The sequence below is a fragment of the Somniosus microcephalus genome, chromosome 13, assembly GCF_052327205.1.
Source record: "Somniosus microcephalus isolate GS21.2 chromosome 13, FLI_Smic_1.0, whole genome shotgun sequence".
Taxonomy (NCBI): domain Eukaryota; kingdom Metazoa; phylum Chordata; class Chondrichthyes; order Squaliformes; family Somniosidae; genus Somniosus; species Somniosus microcephalus.
Window position 1 is genome coordinate 197,366,690 of NC_140999.1, and position 15,933 is coordinate 197,382,622.

The following is a 15,933-nucleotide window of genomic DNA, read 5'->3' on the forward strand; positions in this document are numbered from 1 at the left end:
ATTACTTATTGGCATTTAAAGGGTTGATGGAACCGCTCAGACATATTCTGTTACCACGGCGCACGTCAACTGAGAATAGTCAAGTATGTTTGTTCAACCTGGGCACTTGAATGCAAGAGAAAAACCAACATGATAATGTGACGGAGTTGCAACAGTGCATCGCCAAAACAGAATGATTTGCAAAATTTAAATTACACCCAAATAAGGCATAGAAATAGGCAGGGTAGCACATAGCACTCTAACCAAAGGATTACCATAATTAGTAATAACACATAGCACTCTAACTAAAGGATTACCATAATTAGTGATAACACATATCAATTGAATCAAAGGGTTTCTAGAGTTAATTGCAGCGTAACAATGAAGGGTTTTGTTTTAATTTTCTACCTTTTCACACTGCCCCAGTCACCATCTCCTAACCACCGGGCTGATGGGACTATACAGATTGACTCACACATGATTCCTTCTCTTTTCCTCTCCTTCTGTCCATCTTTCTCACCGGGCGACCTACCACTTGACCAGAAGCCCTATTATAACACGAGGAAATCCCCATGTGGCTAAGTTGCAGAGCTTCTGACCACAGGTTCCATAGCATGAAGGTACGGCAGCACGCTGGCCCAATGCTAGCTGTGGTTCTGACAGTACCTGTATGTAATGTGCTTCTGTCTCCACTTCTGCCCAGTTAGTGCGTAGCGTTTACTCCTCTGTCTGCGAGTGATCCGGGGCTGATCGGGGACTCCGCACCGAGGCTTCTTCATCCACCTAACAGCAAGCAAAGAAAGGCAACACTGCAGAATCATCCGTTAAACCAGAATCTATCACGATCATAGAATCATAGAATATTACAGCACAGAAGGAGGTCATTCGGCCCATTGTGTCTGGGCCGGCTCGGCTCTCTCACCTATGGCCCTGTATTTTCCTCTGCTTCAAATATTTATCCAACTTTCCTTTAAAAGATGCATTACACAGGATATACGGCACAGAAACGGTCCATTCGGCCCAACCAGTCCATGCCGGTGTTTATGCTCCACTCGAGCCTCCTCCCGTCTTTCTTCATCTAACTCTATCAGCGTAACCCTCGATTCCCTTCTCCCTCATATGCTTGTCTAGCCTCCCCTTAAATGCATCGATACTATTCACTTCAACCACTCCCTGTGGTAGCGAGTTCCACATTCTCACCACTCTTCTGAATTCCCTATTTGATTTCTTGGTGACTATCTTATATTGATGGCCTCTAGTTTTGCTCTTCCCCACAAGTGGAAACATTCTCTCTGTATCCACTCTATCAAAACCTTTCATAATTTTAAAGACCTCTATTAGGTCACCCCTCAGCCTTTTTTCAAGAGAAAAGAGACCCAGCCTGTTCATCCTTTCCTGATATGTATACCCTCGCATTTCTGGCATCATCCTTGTAAATCTTCTCTGCACCCTCTCCAGTGTCTCTATATCCTTTTTATAATATGGCGACCAGAACTGTAGGCAGTACTCCAAGTGTGGTCTAACCAAGGTTCGATACAGGTTTAGCATAAATTCCCTACTTTTCAATTCTATACCTCTAGAAATAAACCCTAGTGCTTGGTTTGCTTTTTTTATGGCCTTGCTAACCTGTGTCGCAATTTTTAGTGATTTGTGCAATTGTACCCTGAGATCCCTTTGTTCCTCTACCCCACCTAGACTCCCACCCTCCAAGTGATAAGTGACCTCCCTATTCTTCCTACCAAAATGTAATACCTCACATTTATCTGTGTTGAACTTCATTTGCCAATTATATGCCCATTCTGCAAGTTTATTAATGTCCTCCTGTAACTTGTTGCAGTCCTCCTCAGTATTGACTATCCCCCCCCCCCAATTTGGCGTCATCCGCAAATTTAGAAATTGTGTTTTTGATTCCTAAGTCTAAATCGTTAATATAAATTGTGAACGGCAGTGGTCCCAGCACTGATCCTTGTGGAGCACCACTACCCACCTTCTGCCACTGTGAATAGCTACCCTTTACCCCATCTCTCTGCTTTCTGTCCTGAAGCCAGCCAGCAATCCATTCTGCTACTTGTCCCCTGACTCTGCATTCTCTGATCTTGTTCATCAGTCTATAATGGGGTACCTTATCGAAGGCCTTTTGAGAATCCAGATAAATTACATATACTGCATTACCATTGTCCACTCTCTCTGTTACCTCTTCAAAAAATTCAATAAGGTTGGTCAAGCAAGACTTTCCCTTTTGAAATCCATGTTGACTATCCATTATTATATTTTTGGCTTATAGATGTTCTTCTATTTTCTCCTTTAGTAGGGATTCCATTATTTTTCCTGCCACCGATGTTAAGCTGACTGGTCTATAATTCCCTGGACATGTTCTATCCCCCTTCTTAAATATCGGTATTACGTTAGCTATCCGCCAGTCCTCTGGCACTATACTTTTTTCTAACAAATTATTAAATATGCGTAGTATTGCCTCTGCTATCTCTTCCCTAGATTCTTTTAAAATGCATGGATGCAATCCATCCGGACAAGGGGTTTTATCCTCTTTGAGTTTGATTAATTTACTTAATATATCCCCTTTTTATTTTAAATGCACTTATCTCATTACTAATCTCATAATCCAATGTCATGTCCACCTTTTCTATCTCCCTGGTAAATACTGAAGCAAAATAATTATTTAATATTTCTGTCACCTCTCTATCGTTACCTGTGGTATTGCCCTGACTATTCCTTATTGGCCCTATTCCCATTCCAACCTCCCTTTTTTATTGATGTACCTATAAAATATTTTACTATTTTGTTTTATGTTCCTTGATAATTTAATTTCATAGTTAATTTCATAGCCTCCCTAATTGTTTTTTTGACTTCTCTCCTAATCCTTTCGTATTCTCTCTTATCAAAAATCAGGGCTGTCTGTGTACTTAATGTATGCCTCTTTCCTTACCCTCAATTGTTCCCTTATGGCTTTATTCATCTATGGAGTCTCATTATTGTTTAGTTTGTTCTTTCCTTTTAGTGGAATATATTTTTCCTGCACTCGTTTGAACACCATTTTAAATGTTTCCCATTGCTGTTCTACATCGTTGTTTGCCAATATTGTTGCCCATTTTTGTTTCCCAAGTTCTATTCTCAGCCCCTCAAAATCAGCTTTTCTCCAATCTATTAACCTGGTTTTCGTCATACTTATGTCCTTCTCAATTATCATCTTAAAGCGTATTATATTATGGTTACTATTGCCTAGATGTTCCCCTACCTTTACTTCTCTTATCTGCTCTGGTTCATTCCCCATTACTAGATCCAATAGCGAATCTTCCAATATGTAAAAAGCCCAACAAGGGGTTAGAAAGGAGTCCTGTACACATTGTAAGAACTCCATTCCCTTATCCCCTTTACCTACCTCTTCTGTCCGATTAATATTGGAAATCCCCCATGATTATTATTCTATGTTTTTTACTCATTTCTCTAATTTTTCTGCATATTTCTCCCTCCACCTCCCTTCCACTATTAGGTGGTCTGTAGACTGCACCTATTAATGTGATTGATCTTTTATTGTCTTTTATCTCTATCCATATGGATTCTAGTTTTGTCTTGCTGATATCTGTGTCACTTTTTTCTACTGCCATTATGTTATCCCTAATAAGTACAGCTACTCCACCTCCCCTTTTTCCCTCCCTATCTTTTCTAAATATGTTATACCCTGTAATGTTTAATTCCCAGTCCTGATTTTTCTGTAACCATGTCTCAGTAATCCCTACTATGTTTGGTTCCTTGCAACGTATGATGGCCTCCAGCTCCCCTGGTTTGTTACAGACACTGTGTGCATTGCTGTACAGTTTAACTAATTTTTAATAGGATTTCCTCTCACTTTATGTTTAACCATCTTTTTAGATTTCAGTTCTATAACTCTATTTATTCCCTTGCCATGAATGTCCTCCCTTTCTTTATTCTTTCCTGTGCTCTCTTTTCCGGTTTTGTTTATATTTAGGCTGGTTATGTTTCTTGTAGATCCCCCCCCCGCCCCATCTTACTAGTTTAAAGCCTTTGCCACGTCCCTATTTACTCTTTCTGCTAGGACACGGGTCCCATCCCGGTTCAGGTGGAGCCTGTCCCATCGGTACAGCTCCTTCCTGTCCCAGAACTGGTGCCAGTGTCCCATGAAAAGGAACCCCTCTTTCCCACACCAGCCCTTTAGCCACATGTTAATTCTGCTGATCTGTCTGCTTCATTGCCAATTTGCACGTGGCTCAGGCAATAATCCAGAGATTATTACCCTCGAGGTACCACTTTTTAATTTAGATCCCAACTCCTGATACTCTTTCAGCAGGACCTCCTCCCTGTTCCTACCTATGTCATTTGTTCCAACATGGACCACGACAACTGGATTTCCATGCTCCCTTTTCAAGTTCCTCTCCAGCCGCCGTTAGATATCCCTTACCCTGGCACCAGGTAGGCAACACACTCCTCAGGATTCCCGTTTTTGGCTGCAGAGGATGCTGTCTATCCCCCTAATTATAGAATCCTCTATCACTACCACATTTCTATTCTGCTCTTCCCCCCCTTGGACAGCCTTCTGAGCCTCGGCGCCTTGGTCTGCATTGTGGCTGTCCTCCCTGCAATCTTTCTCCTCGTGCTCACAGGTAGCGAGTGCATCGTACCTGTTGGACAGGACCAGTATCTCTGGGACCTCCTTCTCAACCTCTCCTAAATCCCCGCTACCCGTCTCCCTAACAGTCACACCCTCCCTTTCCTGACCCTGTGCTTTCCTCTGGGGTGTGACTGTATTCTGGATAAAACTGTCCGGAGTTGCTGCCTCAACCACTTCCTGTGGCAAATCATGCTCAAACCATGCTCCAACAACTCTCTGTGTAGGAGAGAGGTCAAAAGTAATCCAAGTGTGATGTCACCAGAAAGCGGGTAAGTGATTGGTTGGTAAGTATTTCTCCCTTTTTAAGCTTAAATCTCTTTGGTTTATAGTTTCTAAGGTGCGATATTCATCATCTAGAATCGGGGCAGAGGGTATTTAAGAATAATATTAATAAATTTAATTAATTACATAGAATGGGAGATCAGGTGATGTGTTGCTGCTGCAATATGTGGGAGCTGGTGGACACCATTGATGCTCACGGTGATCACATTTGCAGTAAGTGTTGGCTGCTCAAGGAATTCCGGCTCCGTGTTGAAGAGCTGGAGTCCGAGCTTCAAACACTGAGACACATCAGGGAGGGGGAGAGTTACCTGGACTCTGTGTATCACGAGGTATTCACACCAATTAGATTAATTAATTCAGATGTAGTCCGTGGCCAGGGTCAGGATGGTGTGACTAGAAGTGAGGCAGGTACAGGGATCCAGGAGGTAGTGTTGGAGGAGCTGCAGCCCTTGCACTTGTCCAACAGGTTCGAGGCTCTTACTCCCTGTGCGGATGGGAACAGGGACTGCGGGGAGGATGAGCAACCTGGCCACAGCACCGTGGAGTGGGGGGCCATTCAAGTGGGGGGAGTTAAAAGAAATGTAGTGGTAGGGGATAGTATCGTTAGGGGGATAGATAGAGTTCTTTGCAGCCGAGAGCGAGTCCCGAAGGCTGTGTTGCCTGCCCGGTGCCAGGGTTAAGGACATCTCCTCTGGACTGGAGAGAAACTTGGAGTGCGAGGGGGAGGATCCAGTTGTCGTGGTCCATGTTGGTACCAACGACATAGATAGGACAAGGAAGGAGGTTCTGCTGAGGGAGTTTGAGCAGCTAGGGGCCAAATTAAAAAGCAGAACCTGAGCCACGAGCGAATTTGGCTAGGACAAATAAAATTAGAGAGTTAAATGCGTGGCTCAAAGACTGGTGTGGGAGAAATGGGTTTTGCTTCCTGGGACACTGGCACCAGTACTGGGGCAGGAGGGAGCTGTTCCGTTGGGACGGGCTTCACTTGGCCAGTGCTGGGACTAGAGTCCTGGCGGATCATATAACTAGGGCTGTAGAGAGGGCTTTAAACTAACTAGTGGGGGGGAGGTTCCTAGAGAGCAAATAATAAAAATGACAACAGAGAAGGTCAAAGACTTAGGTAGCAGTGGGGAAATTAAAAACCAGAGCGTGTCAGGAAGGGGCAGAAGGTATGGAGTAAAAGGTAAAGTAATAAAAAGGGCAAAAGCAGGAACTAAGTGTCACAAAACATATTTGAAAGTTCTCTATCTGAATGCACGTAGCATTCGTAACAAAATAGACGAGTTAATGGCACAAATAACTACATATGGGTATGATCTTGTGGCCATTACAGAAACATGGCTGCAGGGTGACAATGCCTGGGAATTAAACATACCAGGTTATTTAACGATCAGGAAGGACAGGCAGGAAGGAAGGGGAGGTGGGGTGGCTATGTTAATAAAGGAAGGAATCACTGTAATACAGAGAAATGATATTGGGTCAAAAGATCAGGATAATGAAACAGTTTGGGTGGAGGTAAGGAATAATAAGGGGAAAAAAACACTAGTGGGCATAGTCTATAGGCCTCCGAACAGTGGCAACTCTGTTGGATGGAGTATCATAGTGGCAACTCTGTTGGATGGAGTATCAATCAGGAAATAGTTGAGGCTTGTAATAAGGGAACATCTATAATTATGGGGGATTTTAACTATCATATTAATTGGACAAATCAAATTGGGCAGGGCTGCCTTGAGGATGAGTTCATTGAGTGTATTAGGGATGGGTTTCTTGAGCAGTATGTAACTGAACCGACCAGGGGGCAAGCAACCTTAGATCTGGTCCTGTGTAACGAGACAGGATTAATTAAAAATGTCCTAGTAAAGGATCCCCTTGGAATGAGTGACCATAACATGGTTGAATTCCATATTCAATTAGAGGGTGAGAAGGTTGGATCTCAAACAAGCGTGCTGAGCTTGAATAAAGGAGACTATGAAGGTATGAGAGCGGAATTGAGTAGAGTGGATTGGGAAAATAGATTAAAGGGTAAGATGATACATGATCAGTGGTGTACATTTAAGGAGTTATTTTACAACTTCCAAAAAAAAAATATTCCACTGAGAAGAAAAGGGTGTAAAAGAAAAGACAGCCATCCGTGGCTAAGTAAAGAAATTAAGGATAGTATTCGACTAAAAACAAGGGCATATAAGGTAGCCAAATCTAGTGGGAGGATAGAGGATTGGGAAAACTTTAAAAGACAGCAAAAAATAACAAAAAGGTTGATTAAGAAAGGGAAGATAGATTATGAAAGTAAATTAGCAAAAAATATAAAAACAGATAGTAAGAGTTTTTATAGTTATATAAAAAGAAAAAGGGTGGCTAAAGTAAATGTTGGTCCCTTAGAGGATGAGACCGGGAAATTAATGGTGGGAAATATGGAGATGGCAAAAACACTGAATGAATATTTGATATCAGTCTTTACAGTAGAAGACACTAAGAATATCCCAACACTGGACAAACAGGGGGCTAAAGGGGGGGAGGAGCTAAGGAAGTGGTACTCGGTAAAATAATGGGACTCAAGGCGGATAAATCACCTGGACCTGATGGCTTACATCCTAGGGTCTTGAGGGAAGTGGCGGTAGGGATTGTGGATGCATTGGTAATAATTTTCCAAAACTCCCTGGACTCAGCAAAGGTCCCGGCAGACTGGAAAACTGCTAATGTAACACCCTTATTTAAAAAGGGCAGTAGACAGAAGGCTGGAAACTATAGACCGGTTAGCCTAACATCTGTGGTAGGTAAAATTTTGGAGTCCATTATTAAGGAGACAGTAACAGGACATTTGGATAATCATCATTTAATAGGACAAAGTCAGCATGGTTTTATGAAGGGGAAGTCATGTTTGACAAATTTGCTGGAGTTCTTTGAGGAAGTAACATATAGGGTGGATAAAGGGGAACCAGTGGACGTAGTGTATTTAGACTTCCAAAAGGCATTTGACAAGGTGCCACACAAAAGATTATTGCTTAAGATAAAAAATCACGGGATTGGGAGTAATATTCTGGCATGGATAGAGGATTGGCTATCTAATAGAAGGCAGAGAGTTGGGATAAATGGTTCATTCTCAGACTGGCAATCAGTAACCAGTGGTGTTCCGCAGGGGTCAGTGCTGGGTCCCCAACTCTTTACAATCTATATTAACGATTTGGAGGAGGGGACCGAGTGTAACATATCAAAGTTTGCAGATGATACTAAGATGGGAGGGAAAGTAGTGAGTGAGGAGGACATAAAAAACCTGCAAGGGGACATAGACAGGCTAAGTAAGTGGGCAGAGATTTGGCAGATGGAATACAATACTGGAAAGTGTGAGGTTATGCACTTTGGCAGGAAAAATCGTAGAGCAAGTTATTATCTTAATGGCAAGAAACTGGAAAGTACTGAAGTACAAAGGGATCTGGGGGTCCTGGTGCACGAAACTCAAAAGGTTAGTATGCAGGTGCAGCAAGTGATTAAGAAGGCCAATGGAATGTTGGCTTTCATTGCTAGGGGGATAGAATATAAAAATAGGGAGTTATTGCTTCAGTTGTACAAGGTATTGGTGAGACCGCACCTGGAATACTGCGTACAGTTTTGGTGTCCATACTTAAGAAAGGACATACTTGCTCTCGAGTCAGTACAAAGAAGGTTCACTCGGTTAATCCCGGGGATGAGGGGATGGACATATGAGGAGAGGTTGAGTAGATTGGGACTCTACTCATTGGAGTTCAGAAGAATGAGAGGCGATCTTATTGAAACATATAAGATTGTGAAGGGGTTGGATCGGGTGGATGAGGGGAAGATGTTCCCGATGATGGGTGAAACTAGAACTAGGGGGCATAGTCTTAGAATAAGGGGCTGCTCTTTCAAAACTGAGATGAGGAGGAACTACTTCACTCAGAGGGTGGTAGGTCCATGGAATATGCTGCCCCAAAAAGCTGTAGAAGCTACATCATTACATAAATTTAAAACAGAAATAGACAGTTTCCTAGAAGTAAAGGGAATTAAGGGTTACGGGGAGCGGGCAGGAATTTGGACATGAGTCTAGGTTCGGATCGGTCATGGCCCTGTGGGTAGCGGAGCAGGCCCAGGGGCCATGTAGCCTGATCCTGCTCCTATTTCGTGTGTCTAATTCTGTTAGATTCAGGAGATGGTTCTGTGATAGTAGATTGGCGGTTAGGATCAGATCAGCCATGATCTTATTGAATGGCGGAGCAGGCTCGAGGGGCCGATTGGCCTACTCCTGCTCCTATTTCTTATGTTCTTATGTTCTTAAAGAAATTGCTACTAACTCCTCTCCTCGCTCTGACAATTTTAAATTGATGACCTCTCGCCACTGACTCCCCTACCAGCTGTTCACAATATATATAAATGATCTGGATCAGGGAATTGGATGCAATATTTCCAAATTCGCTGACGACACTAAACTAGGAGGAGGGGTGGGCTCTGATGAGGATGTCAGGAGGCTACAGTGCGATTTGGACAGGTTGGGGGAATGGGCAGATACGTGGCAGATGCACTATAATGTGGATAAATGCGAGGTTATCCACTTTGGGGGTAAAAACAGGAGGGTAGATTATTATCTAAATGGCAATAGATTGGGAGATGGGGAAGTGCAGAGGGACCTGGGTGTTCTTGTGCACCAGTCACTGAAGGAGAGCATGCAGGTGCAACAGGCGATTAAGAAGGCAAATGGTATGTTGGCCTTCATATCAAGGGGGTTCGAGTATAGGAATAGGGATACCTTACTACAGCTGTACAAGGTGCTGGTGAGACCGCATCTGGAGTATTGTGTACAGTTTTGGTCGCCCCATCTGCGGAAGGATGTTCTTGCCATGGAAAGAGTGCAACGGCGATTCACCAGGCTTATACCTGGAATGGCGGGAATGACCTACGAAGAGAGATTAAATAGTTTGGGCTTGTACTCACTGGAGTTTAGAAGATTGAGAGGGGATCTCATCGAAACATATAAAATTATGGCAGGCCTGGACAGGCTGAATTCAGAGAGAATGTTTCCAATGGCCGGGGAGCACAGAACCAGGGGCCACAGTCTAAAAATAGCGGGCAAATCATTTAAAACAGAGATGAGGAAGAATTTCTTCACTCAAAGAGTGGTGAGCCTGTGGAATTCCCTGCCACAGAGGGCTGTGAAGGCTAATTCAATAAATATTTTCAAGAGAGAATTGGATATATTTCTGAAGGCTAAGGGGATTAAGGGTTACGGAGAAAAGGCGGGGACGGGGTACTGAACTGGTAAGATCAGCTATGATCTCAGACGAAGATCAGCCATGATCTCATTGAATGGCGGAGCAGGCTCGAAGGGCCGAATGGCCTACTCCTGTTCCTATCTCTATGTTTCTATGTTTCTATGTTTCCCCATTCACTCCATCAGAAACAGTCATCGTTTTAAACACCTCTGTTGAATCTCTCTGTTCCAGTGGGGATAGTCCCAGTATCTCCAGATCATTATAGATCCCATCCCTGGCAATAACCTGGCAATGATCCTGGTGAACCCATGCTGCAGACTCCATCACCTGGCTGTGGATATTGAGGGTCAATTGACATTTTCAAGATGGAGATCAATAGATTTTTGTTAATGGAAGGTATTAAAGGATATGGAGCAAAGGCAGGTAAATGGAATGGTCTGACTGAATGGCGGAACAGGCTTGAGGGGCTGAATGACCCCCTCCTGTTCCTATGCTGCACAGGGGCTCTCCTCTGGTAGGGCGCAGCCCAGTGACTCATCCACCTCAAGCTCTGCTGAATCTTTTCAGAACCCTCTGTGTAAAGAAATTCCTACTAACCCCTTCTTATTCTACAATTATCCTTAGCAATAGTTCCATCACCTCCTATAGTACACCTACATTCCCACCCTCACCATCAGGTGTTAAAAACTGCTGCTAAATATTTATTTAATATCTCTGCCAAACCATCAACCTTCAGTTAGATTTGCCCCTTCATCTCTGAATAGTCCTACCCTCCATTTAACTCTACTTTTACTTTTTATATGTGTATAAAAACGCAAACTATTTCCTTTTAATATCTATTGCTAACCCTTTACCATTTTCCCTTATGCCCTTCTAATTTCCCTACATGTGGACATAGCTTGCTCCATTCAAGAGGCCTAACAAAAACATGGCAACAGGAAGTAAGGTTCTGTGGACAGGAAGTGTGTGCAGACACAAGATTTTTAATGAGATAGATTCTTAGCCTTAGTTTTACCATATACTTCCTTCTTAAGTTCATAACTACATTACAACAGTGACTACACTTCATTTACTGTAATGTGCCTTGGGACGCCCTGAGACCATGAAAGGCGCTTAGAAATGCAAGACTTCCTTTTCTTTTTAAGTTTCAATTTAGTTTTAATGTGATTATCCACAGAACTCTATCCTTTGATGTACCCCCTGTTCACCTTCTGGGAATTGATCATATTTGATGATTTTTTATTTATTCTCAGGATGTGGGCACAAGGCTGCAATTACTGCCCTTCCCCAGTTGCCCTGAGAAGGGGTTGCTGGGCCTGATCAGGAGAAAATAGATAAATAATAAGGACAATTTTTAGCAATTGTTTTAAAATTGAGTGGCTCGCTAGACCACCTGAGAGGTCACTGAGAGTCAGCCACGTAATGTGGTGTGACCCAGATGTCAGATGTGATCCAGACCAGGGAAGGGCGGCAGGCAATGTTCCCTCTTATTTTTTTTGGGTGTGCGGCCCCCTTATTCAATTCAATTTCACAACTTGCCCTGGTGGGAAATGAAATGGAATTCACGACCTGATCGAGTTCTTTGATGACATAATGGAGAGTGTTGATGAGGGTAAGAACATAAGAATATAAGAAATAGGAGCAGGAATAGGCCACTTAGCCCCTCGAGCCTGCTCCACCATTTAATAAGATCATGGCTGATCCTGGGCTCAAAGCCACTTCCCTGCCTGCTCCCCACTTGGGTAGTGCAGTTGATGTAAATATGGACTTTCAACAGGTGTTTGACAAAATACCACATAATAGACTTGTTAGCAAAATTAAAGCCCATGGGATTAAAAGGATAGTAGCTGCATGGATATGAAATTGGCTAAGGGACAGAAAGCAGATAGTCGTGGTGAACGGTTGTTTTTCTGACTGGAGGGAAGTGTACAGTGGTGTTCCCCAGGGGTCGATATTAGGACCACTGCTCTTTTTGATATATATTAATGACCTGGACCTGGGTATACAGGGCATAATTTCAAAGTTTGCAAATGACACAAAACTCAGAAATGTAGTAAACAGTGAGGAGCACATAGACAGACTGGTGAAAAGGGCAGACACATGGCAGATGAAATTTAATGCCGAGAAGCGTGAAGTGATTCATTTAGGTAGGAAATATCCAAGTTGCTAGTTCTGGGCTAGACAGATAGGAAATCTGGGGCAACTTACTCTACGGTGGTCTCATCGAGCACTCCCGTGACTGGGATCCTGTAGAAACGTTGCATTGCTGCAATGGCAGCTTGCATAGAATGAGCGGAACGCAGGGCTGATGTACGGATATCATCTGGGAGAAAGTATCCATAGGTCTTCAACCAATTCTGTAAAAGAAAATATATATGTCATGCAAACATTTCCTTCACAAAGCTCTATACAAGGAGCAGAGTTTGAATCTGCGTCCGAGGATGTTGCTGAACAGTAATTCACTGATGCCCTAAAGCACAGGACAATTCCATTCCACCGCATTCTGTGCTTGATGCTTTCAGTCTGCCAGGACAGAGTTAGTGGCTACAAGTGGCCGCAGCCCGGGTCAGCCTTGGCATCTCCCGGGGTCAGACCTGTCCGCTTGGGGTCAGCACACACACACACTTCCTGCTCACACTGCCCCCACCACACACACACTTCCTGCTCACACTGCCCTCATCACACACACACTTCCTGCTCACACTGCCCCCATCACACACACACTTCCTGCACACACTATCCCCGTCACACACACTTCCCCCTCACACTATCCCCGTCACACACAGACTTCCCCCTCACACTTCCCCGTCACACACACTTCCCCCTCACACTATCCCCGTCACACACACACTTCCCCCTCACACTTCCCCGTCACACACACACTTCCCCCTCACACTATCCCCGTCACACACACTTCCCCCGCACACTATCCCCGTCACACACACTTCCCCCTCACACTATCCCCGTCACACACAGACTTCCCCCTCACACTTCCCCGTCACACACACTTCCCCCTCACACTATCCCCGTCACACACACTTCCCCCTCACACTATCCCCGTCACACACACACTTCCCCCTCACACTTCCCCGTCACACACACTTCCCCCTCACACTATCCCCGTCACACACACTTCCCCCTCACACTATCCCCGTCACACACACTTCCCCCTCACACTATCCCCGTCACACACACTTCCCCCGCACACTATCCCCGTCACACACACACTTCCCCCTCACACTATCCCCGTCACACACACACTTCCCCCTCACACTATCCCCGTCACACACACACTTCCCCCTCACACTATCCCCGTCACACACACACTTCTCCCTCACACTATCCCCGTCACACACACACTTCCCCCTCACACTATCCCCGTCACACACACTTCCCCCTCACACTATCCCCGTCACACACACACTTCCCCCTCACACTGTCCCGTCACACACACACTTCCCCCTCACACTATCCCCGTCACACACACACTTCCCCCTCACACTATCCCCGTCACACACACACTTCCCCCTCACACTGTCCCGTCACACACACACTTCCCCTCACACTATCCCCGTCACACACACACTTCCCCCTCACACTATCCCCGTCACACACACACTTCCCCCTCACACTATCCCCGTCACACACACACTTCCTGCTCACACTATCCCCGTCACACACACACTTCCCCCTCACACTATCCCCGTCACACACACACTTCCCCCTCACACTATCGCCGTCACACACACACTTCCCCCTCACACTATCCCCGTCACACACACTTCCCCCTCACACTATCCCCGTCACACACACACTTCCCCCTCACACTGTCCCGTCACACACACACTTCCCCCTCACACTATCCCCGTCACACACACACTTCCCCCTCACACTATCCCCGTCACACACACACTTCCCCCTCACACTGTCCCGTCACACACACACTTCCCCCTCACACTATCCCCGTCACACACACACTTCCCCCTCACACTATCCCCGTCACACACACACTTCCCCCTCACACTATCCCCGTCACACACACACTTCCTGCTCACACTATCCCCGTCACACACACACTTCCCCCTCACACTATCCCCGTCACACACACACTTCCCCCTCACACTATCGCCGTCACACACACACTTCCCCCTCACACTGTCCTGTCACACACACACTTCCCCCTCACACTGTCCCGTCACACACACACTTCCCCCTCACACTGTCCCGTCACACACACACTTCCCCCTCACACTGTCCCGTCACACACACACTTCCCCCTCACACTATCCCCGTCACACACACACTTCCTGCTCACACTATCCCCGTCACACACACACTTCCCCCTCACACTATCCCCGTCACACACACACTTCCCCCTCACACTATCGCCGTCACACACACACTTCCCCCTCACACTGTCCCCGTCACACACACACTTCCCCCTCACACTATCCCCGTCACACACACACTTCCCCCTCACACTATCCCCGTCACACACACACTTCCCCCTCACAATGTCCCGTCACACACACACTTCCCCCTCACACTATCCCCGTCACACACACACTTCCCCCTCACACTATCCCCGTCACACACACACTTCCTGCTCACACTATCCCCGTCACACACACACTTCCCCCTCACACTATCCCCGTCACACACACACTTCCCCCTCACACTATCCCCGTCACACACACACTTCCCCCTCACACTATCCCCGTCACACACACACTTCCCCCTCACACTGTCCCGTCACACACACACATCCCCCTCACACTATCCCCGTCACACACACACTTCCCCCTCACACTGCCCCGTCACACACACACTTCCCCCTCACACTGCCCCGTCACACACACACTTCCCCCTCACACTATCCCCGTCACACACACACTTCCCCCTCACACTATCCCCGTCACACACACACTTCCCCCTCACACTATCCCCGTCACACACACACTTCCCCCTCACACTATCCCCGTCACACACACACTTCCCCCTCACACTATCCCCGTCACACACACACTTCCTGCTCACACTATCCCCGTCACACACACACTTCCCCCGCACACTGCCCCGTCACACACACACTTCCCCCTCACACTATCCCCGTCACACACACACTTCCCCCTCACACTATCCCCGTCACACACACACTTCCCCCTCACACTATCCCCGTCACACACACACTTCCCCCTCACACTATCCCCGTCACACACACACTTCCCCCTCACACTATCCCCGTCACACACACACTTCCCCCTCACACTTCCCCGTCACACACACACTTCCCCCTCACACTATCCCCGTCACACACACACTTCCCCCTCACACTATCCCCGTCACACACACACTTCCCCCTCACACTATCCCCGTCACACACACACTTCCCCCTCACACTGTCCCGTCACACACACACTTCCCCCTCACACTGTCCCATCACACACACACTTCCCCCTCACACTATCCCCGTCACACACACACTTCCCCCTCACACTGTCCCGTCACACACACACTTCCCCCTCACACTATCCCCGTCACACACACACTTCCCCCTCACACTATCCCCGTCACACACACACTTCCCGCTCACACTATCCCCGTCACACACACACTTCCCCCTCACACTATCCCCGTCACACACACACTTCCCCCTCACACTATCCCCGTCACACACACACTTCTCCCTCACACTATCCCCGTCACACACACACTTCCCCCTCACACTATCCCCGTCACACACACACTTCCCCCTCACACTGTCCCGTCACACACACACTTCCCGCTCACACTATCCCCGTCACACAC

The 15,933-nt window shown here is 46.2% G+C and overlaps 1 protein-coding gene across 1 annotated transcript in view; it reads right to left on the reverse strand.

Annotated features, from left to right (window-relative positions):
• Positions 1-15,933, reverse strand: part of mmp24 (matrix metallopeptidase 24) — a 168,682-nt gene that overhangs the window by 48,733 nt on the left and 104,016 nt on the right. The window contains exons 2-3 of the mRNA XM_086004301.1: positions 12,334-12,482; positions 646-762 (exon numbers count right to left, since the gene is read on the reverse strand). Of these exons, the coding sequence (XP_085860427.1) occupies positions 646-762; positions 12,334-12,482 (266 nt within the window). The remainder of the gene's footprint in view (positions 1-645; positions 763-12,333; positions 12,483-15,933) is intronic.